Raw genomic sequence first — 9,484 nt, 5'->3', positions numbered from 1 at the left:
CAGACAAACAGGATAGTCTGGGAAGTTAAACTAGAGACTGTGAATCATATAAAATATCTATTACAAGCTACAAAATTAGTATCTGTATATGGGAGCTGTTTCACATGAAAGAGAAGTTAATGATTCTATTCACATAAAAATACAAGTTAGATAAAACCCTAGACTTCAGGAAACCAAAGTTTATTTAGGAATGTCTGTACAGATAGGTTTATGAGCCCAAAGTTTTGTGTGCTTTTTCTCCAGTGAACATCAGCTAGTCTAATAAAAGATATTACCTCTGTCTACACACTTGGCCTCCTTCCCTCACAGAATCATTTTAAACCTGTGATGTGCAATTGCTAGCATTTTTACCTTACTTGCTCAGAATTAGAGAAAAAAAAAAGCAAAACCTGAAGCTTACCTGGAGCAGAGGAAGTATCGCTGTGCTTCAAACTACTGTTTGAAAAATGAAGAAAAGTGTATCTAGGAATCATAAGCTTGATATATCTTGGTATTATATAGTAAATAATTCTTGCTCATGTCCACGTAGGAACAATGAATTAGTTGAAGAGATACTGTCAAGGAAAAAGGAGGTAAGGAAAAGAGGCTTCCTCTTAAATGAAATCTGAGCGATATTTTCAGTATACTGTCACTTAAACAATATAATCTATACTTATGTTACATATAGAAATGTACCATATGCAGTCAAAAGCACTTTAAAACACTAGAGACCTTTTCTATAGTCTAAATAGATGGTGGAGTGGAATAAATAAGTAGGCTGTGTTCTTGGAAGTGAGCCTTATTTTCATACAATTAAATATGGCAAGTTATCCATTTCACCATTACATGCTACAGTACTCACACATCATAGTTCTATTTTTATTATTTGACTGAGGTAACTACACTACAGCAAGTGTATCTAGCCCATTAAGTATCAGTGGTGATAATTAAGATGCATTTTATTGCTTCTTTAGAATATTTTTAATGCTTGTTTGGGAGAACAAATGACATCAAATGACAAACTATACAAATCAAGGTCGATAAGAAATTAATTTTCTTTCCACTTGACATGAATTTCCTTCATAGAAAGTAGGATATAGTCTGATGCTAACTCATGTATATTTTAAAAATTTCTGTGAGCCAGAATAGTTGCAAGGAATGAGGCATGAAACACATGGTGCAAGAAAAACAACATAAAAAAGCTGAAACGTGCATTAATTTGAACATTCTCAATAACGCATCCTTTAACTGCCCAGATTACAAATGTGTGCAATATGTTAGTGTTTGTTTATCTTTTAAAATTCAAATATATGTTAGTAAAATCTTTGCATGCATTATTTCCACACGTTTTATTCACATGACAGATCTAAAAAATATTTTATGAAGCATACGATCATTTGACAGGTATAAAAGAACAGTTAAAAACAAAGCAGTTATTTGCTTTTATGGTAAGAAGGGCATCATTATGGTGAAAATAACTGTCTTCAAAGAAAAGCTCCCCAAAGGATTATTTTGAATAATTTTGGAAAAATGCTATGGTGATGTTTTCTTCTGCAGTTTCTTGTACCACACAGGTGCCTCTTTATTTGTCTGTAAAATAAAGAACATTTTAATTATTAGACAGTGAAAGTCAGAAGAAAAACATGCAATCTACACTAAAGTCTCTTTCCTTCCTATGTACTTCACAGTGATAACCGAGTTCCTTGCTTAAATGCAAATAAAGTAAAAACAACACTATGCATTTAAGGTTATTATTACTACACATCTGTATTAAAACCTCTCTATTTCTAGGTTATAAAAAGCAGATTATACAGTAAGAAGTAAATGATTTGTTTTAAAATACCTATCACAATGAAAACATGCATCGACTGTGCCATAAACAGGTTTCATTTGAAATAGCATCATCTGACTTTCCCAGTTAGGAAGGGAATGGAACTTAGAAAAGAGATCTTAGGTGTGCCATAATTGATCAACACATTATGAGAAATACAGTTCTTAAAAAATTATAATTAAAAATACGATAATTCAGCAGTTTTCTGACAGTGTAGAAAGTATTTTAATTGAAGAGAATTATCTGGGAGTAACTTTGCCTTGCCTTCATAATACTATGGGCTGCTGCTACACAGTCAGGATTGCTTAACATTCTTGTGGCAAATTCAGTGGTTGGTTGGTTGTATACAGAAATAAAACTAAAGAAGTGGAGGTGGAACACGGTAAGGACTATTCTGTTTTCAGGGGTGAGTATAATCACTTGCGTTACTGAGTACTGCCTCTTTTGTCTGTTCTCCCTAAACTTGTCCCTTTCTAGTTCCATTTTCTGTCTGCTCTCTTATTTGTTCTTTCCTCCAAGACTTAATAACCATTCAATTAAAAAATCAACTTTATTCAGCTAGCCTTGTGGTGGGGGTTCTCATCACATTTTAATTTCCATCTTTCTCATTTTGAAGAATGCAGTTACAAAAATAAATCTGCTCTATTTGTGCAAGCTTTTAAAATTCTAGAAATTGACCTAAATTGGCAGGATTTTCACAGGACTAGTAACTTCTTTTTTTTCCCTATCTAAGAAGAAACCCTGCCATCTGCCCATTTTCAGTTCCCTACTCCAAAATCTGAAGAGACTAGAATTTTTCAAAGAGAAATGGGTCACAATTTCTAAACATAAAAGCATTTTTTGAGATTCCTGTACCATTTCTATATCCCTAAGTAAGACAGGACAGATTAAACAGTGAAACCATGGATCATCTACACAACCTAATTGTTAGCTCACATTTTGGCTCTGTTTTGGATCACTGAATAGCTCCATCAAAGTCAAAGTTTGGGCAGTATGATTTAGCACTACTGAAAGGACTGTGGATGAGACAATACTGGGTATGCCGGCGTTTAGTCTCATAACACTATTCAAGCAAATTTTGAACCCCTAAAATCCCCAAATGCCCTCACATCATGTCCAAGAGATGCAGCCATTTCCTACATTTTGTATCATAAAACCAGTATCTGATGTGTTGCAATGCAAACTTCATATTGTTTAAGACACTGAATTTTAAAGTCTCCATCAGGAAAAAAAAGATAAGAAAAAAAATTATACAGATGTATATTTGGAGCAAAATAGCACATATGCTATGCAGTGTGGATATAAGCAGTCTATCCTAGGGAAAGGTAGCCTAAAGAAGTGTAAATAAGAGTCATGATTTGTTTTGTGATTCAGCATTGCAACTCGGCTCTCTTAAATTTATCAGTTCAGACACAGTCATAGTCAGAAACTTCTAAACCATTTTCACAAAGCTTTCAAATATTAGAGGCACTAAATCTGAAGCAGGCCTCTTGAAGTATTTGAATCCAAGCATTTAGTTTCCAAAGAAATAAAATGGGGTTTTGTAATATCAGCTATCCTTAGTAACAGAAGTGATATCAATATTGGGCATGTATTTCTTGTATATATTTATATATTTCTTGTATATATATTGATATCAATATTGGGCATGTATTTCTTGTATATATTTATATATCTATATACACACATTAATATACATATATACATGAATATAAGTATACATAAATATACCTATTTCCTCACTCCTGCACCTTAATATATATATACACACACACTCAACTCATATATGATCAGGGTAGATTTAAAATTGTATATACAGTCTGTGGCTCCCTTCGGCTATTAAAATTTTGCTAACCACTCTTAATATTGTAATATTATAATAGCATTTTAAAAAAAAAATCTAGTTTGCTGTGAACATAAGATGTAGAAACTACCAAATAGCTAAATAACATCATAAACTGTAATCTATCTCATCAACATTGACCATTCCCGTAAAAAGCTGCAAGTATTCAGCTGAATTAATTATACAACTCCTTGAAGTATGAACTCACATTTTTCTTTTTAAAAAGAAAAAAGAATTATCAAAAAAGCTACTCTTATAGTACTTACAAATAACGTTGGCTTAGGTGTAAATATGTTTTCTTCTTCATGTTCTGGCAGCAGTTTTACTGAAGGGTTTGATTTGTTTTTTGCAGTCACACTTTTTACATCAATATGAGACTGAGGTAAAGTTTGTTCATAGCGTTTACCATGTAGACTAATTAGAATCTGTTTCATCGTGGCTAGTTCCTATAAAACCACAAAAGAACAATTCCAAGTTATTCAGTAAAGTTACATTTGAACCTGTGAAATACTTATTTGTTAGTAATAAATTTATATTCACCAAACTAAATGTGTAAGTGGATCAGTAAATCTAACAAGCATGAATATACACTTACCATAATTAATACGATTACTAATTGAACACTGGTAAAAATAAGAAAATAAAAAAGGCACTTAGAATTTATACAACTCAAATTTTGTATAGCTTAAAGGCTGTCAAAGAGAACATTTATTGCGTAATAAGGAACCCACTATCTCTTTTGACTTAAGCTTCCATTTAACTTAAAAGAATTCTTTTGAATTTGCTTTGTCAGGCCGAGAGATTTTACAAATCTAATTTGAATGACTGTGACAAATCATACTTTCAAGCACTAGGTCTTGCACAGAAGTCTTCTAAATATATTACTAGAAATAGATATGTGTCTTTATATCCAGATCAGAAAAGAAAAATGAATGAAAAACCTTAAGAGGACCTATAGCAAAAAGGGGATCAGAGTGGAAAAGAAATTTTGTGAAAAATGAAATTTCCAACATGGGAAAAGAAACCCAAGAGCACATAGAAATGCAGACTTTTTTGTATGTTCTATTAATTTGCTTTGTAAGCAATTTGGACTAATTAAAAAAGTAACCTTTTCTTACTACTTAGCTGAACAAAACAGATTATTCAAAATGTACAGCAGAGCGAGAAAAGAAAAAAACATAGAATTTTGTGACTTTAACTGGACATCTTCTTTTGTCATTTTGCATTAACTACTGCCTGACATTCTCACTCCCACATGTAATAGGTGTAATTACTATAAAATAAGTTACAGAATTTAAAGCACTATTTTTAATTATTATTATTTATTGTACTATTATTATTTAGATCATTCATTATTGCAGAGTTAGAACACCAAGGTCAGTAGAAAAGCCTTTCACAGTAAATTTTAAGACAATTTTATATTTTTTTAACTGTTAATGGTTTTGTTTACTTGCTTTTTACAAATAGTGTTGTCTTCAATAAGCAATACTCTTAATGTATCAGCATTCTATATAATCAACATTCTGTCTTATCTGTGAATCAGAATAGGGTAACTCATATTTATAGCTGAATGACAAACATTTGTTATATCTTACCTATTTCTTAATACTTGCCAGAAAATTACATTGATGCACATTCTATTTTCATTGCATTATTAATAACGAGTTAAAAAAAAACCCTCAGCCTTTTATTTTTCCTGCTATATACCTTCTTTCTGTCCACTGCTGCCTTTAATACAAGATACAATGTCAAAAGAATCATGCTGTTGCCTTGAAATTGTCCCACACTAACTCAGTTATATGAATGGATGTTACACTCCACAGACCAACTTTATCGAGTGTACAAATTGTTCTTCTATCTCAGTCATTTAATATTAACTGTTTGCATAATTCAGCCATGTGTGGTGGCATGTTGAAACAGCATGACTGCAGAGCAGCTGTTTAAAAGGACTGCATAGTTGATGCCAACATGCTTTTCAAAGTTGTAAACTCTGCAAAGATGTTGCCAAAGCGACACATAGACAGAATTTCTTGATGAAAATAACTCAAGCAAGTATACAGCAAATAAATATACCATCACAGGAGATTAAATTGTACATAAACAATGTTTTGACATTAACAAGTGCTGTTCCTATACTTAAACTGTGTTATTCTGTGGACCAAATAGTTGCACGTTTGAACAAGGCAAAACCCAAAAGTTGTCACGCAGATTTATTTCAGAAACTGAGTTGAAACCTGTATGCGTAGGGTCAAATTCTCTTGTGTCAAGGTCCAGTCGGCAGCCTAAGGTCTTCTCTACTTCACAAAATCTGTCCTGTACTTGACAGCCCTGTCTGTTTTCAGACTTAGACTAGGCTCTGGAGAGTCAGCTTGCACACGAGCTTCCCCTGTGACAAGAGAATTCTCTAATGTGAAGCTATGGGAAGGAATGATAGGGAGTGGGGATGACAAATCAGCCCACAAACAATAAATTATTTTGGCATCACAGCCAACTTTATCAATAGAATTTAGCTAAACTTGCCTTAATATTTGTTCTAAAATCCTTCTATATTTAGTGAGAAAGACCTTAACAAACAGCACAGGCAACACTGAATCCAGTAGAACCATTGGTAAGTGTACTGCTAAACAAGAAAAGGAAATTGGCCCAACGCATTTACAAGATATTTTCTGTTTTCAACCAGGGAAATAGTGGAAACAAAGTTCTGTCTTGAACTGCAATAATTTAACCCATCTCTTTAAGTTTCTCTGCTCCTGAACACAATCTTAATTCTTAGCTTCACTTTTAAGTTCTAAACAAAGAGTCTTTAGCACTACCTGCTACTGTTAGCATGCTGCCATGATCCAGTAATATCTTCCAGTCCTAAAAACTGGCAAGTTGGTTTAGAAAGTGAGAAAGGAAAAAGAAGCTCTGGAGATTGTGCTTACCAGAAGTATGTAAACTTATTCCAGTGTGAACAGGACTTTGAGAAAAAAGGGGAAAGTAGGTACAGGGTTCAAATTGGATGGGAAGAATCTTTTGTGTAGAAGGACATGTACTAGTTTCAGGGTGAGCTGAGTAAAGGAAGATGTGAAGAGAAATGGATGGTTAAAATTTTTATACATTTCTACCGTGTCAAGTCCACAGTCCTATGCCCAGACAGAGCTGTGCAAACTGTTCACTTACAGTGTTCACTTCAGTTACTCAGTGCACTGTAGAAACAGTGTTGCTAAAGCTCTGCATTTCACAATTTCTCTGTGGAGGTATTTGGTCCTTGCCAGGCTGGCTCCTGGACGTACAAGCAAGCCATGCTATACAGGCTGTGTGTCACTGTGTTGAGGCTCCCAGGTTTGAGGGCTCTGGCTTTGGAAATCCAGACGGCAGTCCTTCTTGGGAGGACTTGAGTACTAACACCTCTGAGTGGATTCACCCAGCTCCTCTCTGTGCTGGCTTTATAGCTTTGGTCTCACTGTCCCAGGCTCTAGGAACACAAGCACCCACTCCCCACTCACACAATATTCTGTGGGGATGTGGCAGCGCAGGTACATGGAAAACAATGCAGTTAGCAAGAAAAAGTGTGTTAAGATGAAACAAGGAAAAAATTAAAGTATGCAGCTGACACAAAACCACTGTTTATGTACAGTGAGTGTCACCCATACAAACAAGTATCAGGGCTATACTCTATTGTTAAATATTTTGAAAGTCTGTCCACAGAAACCTGATGAATTTTTGTTAAGGATGCTAACCTGCTCTGCCTACCAGCACAAATGCTGAAAACAAAGTAATGAGCTGTGTGACACAAGTGGGATTTAACTCAAGCTTATAACACCTAAATTTATGTGCCCAAACTCAAGTATCTACAGATGAGCTAGGAATCTAATTTTCCATTATAGACAGTGTAGCTTGGAAAGTGATTAAACTCAGAAGTGGACACCCATTGGTGTGTTGGCTGAATCACAGTGTAACTTTAGCCATATTGACCAGGCTGCTATTGACTGTAAAGCAAAGTAAGACGCTTACCTCACTGCAGACATCTCAATTTAGATACCTAAATTTAGCGGTCATAAGCTGAATCCGTTTCTCACCTCGCTCTCCTTATTTACTTTTCTCAGTCTTCTACTTCACCTAAAACAACTTTCATCCTGAATAGTCAATGTGCAATCATAATTCCCCTTGCATACGTATTTGAAGTATCAAATTGCTGTGTTAAAAAGAACTGCATTTTTAGAACAGGCATTCACACCACAGATCATCTACTTGTGTAAGTTTTCCTAAACATACATAGGTTCATACTTTAGAACAATCTAACATCCTGTATTCCCCTTACTTATGCACATTAATTCACATTTAATGAAGATTACCTTGAACTGTAAGAAAGTCTTTGAAACTTTTGCATACATAACCAGAAAGTTGGTGGAATTCAAAATAAGTGATTAGAATGAATGGACTGAGAACAATGGAGCAATGTAGCAGGAGGTGAAGTAAGGTAACATGTATTGCGTTGTAAATAGTACCAGAAGAACTTACTTGCTTATTTCCATTTATTTTTGGTGCTGTGATGTCCAACCACCTTACTTAAAAGTAGCAAAAGCAATTTTGTGTGCCAATACATAAACAGAGAAGGAGATATCTAGATACGACAAAGGATAGGCACCATCTTTTCCATGATGTTCGTTAATTAAAATGTTTTCTGTTTTGGGATGTTTCCCTAATTCTACCTCGTTAATTTATTAGGCTGAATGCTATCAGTGCTGTTGTTGTGGAACTCTTACAGTCTGCAAAAAATGTATATAATATTAAAATCATCAAGCTTTAAAACAGTGTTAAAGGAACCAAAGCAAAGCAGTGTCAATCATTTTTAAAAGGTAAAGTAAAAATGGCAAAATAGTTGTATGCTATCTGTTCATATTACTCATATTTCAGAAGAATCTGAGATTCTTATGATGATGTTTGATCCTGAAGCAAGTAAAAATAAGTTATATGTTATTTAGATTTCTTTTACATGTTTATTATGGATAATTGATAGTACCTAGAAGAATGGAGACTGAAGATCATTTTGGGAATATGAAGGATAAAATCTGATTCCTTCAATTAGCAATGCAACTAGAAGACAGAGATGAGCAAATGCAAAAATAAGGCATGCAGCAATATAAAATATAAATGTATTTTGAGTTATAGATACTATAAAGGGATCTCTATTAACATTGGTTTTGTTGTCCTTGATACATGTTCAAACACACATGTACCAGAAAAAACAGCTTACATTTTCCTAATTAAGTACTACAAAAATTCAAAATTACTACAATTACTACAATTACTACATTACTACAATCATACATACTACATACATACTAACAAAATCATAACTTGCATAATAACGACAAAATTAAAAAGAATTGCCTGATATGGAAAATGATTGAGGCATTAAAAGGAATGCTGTTTTATCAAGTAAATAACTGATGAAGTGTATGAAAAAATTGCTTACATTAAGCACAACAGATATTTATCAAGACAGTAATTCCATTTCTTTTCAGTGGATTATCAACAAGTATAAAGATTTTTCTTTTTACTGTCTCTGTTATTTAAGTATAATCAAAGCAAGAAAGAATCCTCCCTGTGCACTGAAAAGCTGGCAAAGGCACTTAACATTATATGTGTGTGTATAATTATAATAAATATGCAAATTTATATAAGCAGTTAAAATTATATATATTTATATACCATGCTCTGGAAGCAGATGCAAAAAAACAGTCTCAAGAAAAAGCAATTGGCTTACAGGAATCAATGACATAAATGTCTGTTCTTATGTTCTTATGGCAGGGGAGTCTTGCACCTTTCAACAATATCCAAACAAA

The 9,484-nt window shown here is 33.7% G+C and overlaps 1 protein-coding gene across 1 annotated transcript in view; it reads right to left on the bottom strand.

Annotated features, from left to right (window-relative positions):
* Window positions 1–1,512: 1,512 nt before the first annotated feature.
* Window positions 1,513–9,484, bottom strand: part of PIBF1 (progesterone immunomodulatory binding factor 1) — a 119,596-nt gene continuing 111,624 nt past the window's right edge. The window contains exons 16-17 of the mRNA XM_009700467.1: window positions 3,920–4,099; window positions 1,513–1,569 (exon numbers count right to left, since the gene is read on the bottom strand). Of these exons, the coding sequence (XP_009698769.1) occupies window positions 1,513–1,569; window positions 3,920–4,099 (237 nt within the window). The remainder of the gene's footprint in view (window positions 1,570–3,919; window positions 4,100–9,484) is intronic.

Source organism: Cariama cristata, unplaced genomic scaffold (assembly GCF_000690535.1).
Source record: "Cariama cristata isolate BGI_N322 unplaced genomic scaffold, ASM69053v1 scaffold20075, whole genome shotgun sequence".
In the NCBI taxonomy this organism is placed as follows: Eukaryota; Metazoa; Chordata; class Aves; order Cariamiformes; family Cariamidae; genus Cariama; species Cariama cristata.
This window is presented reverse-complemented; position numbering and strand designations above follow the sequence as displayed.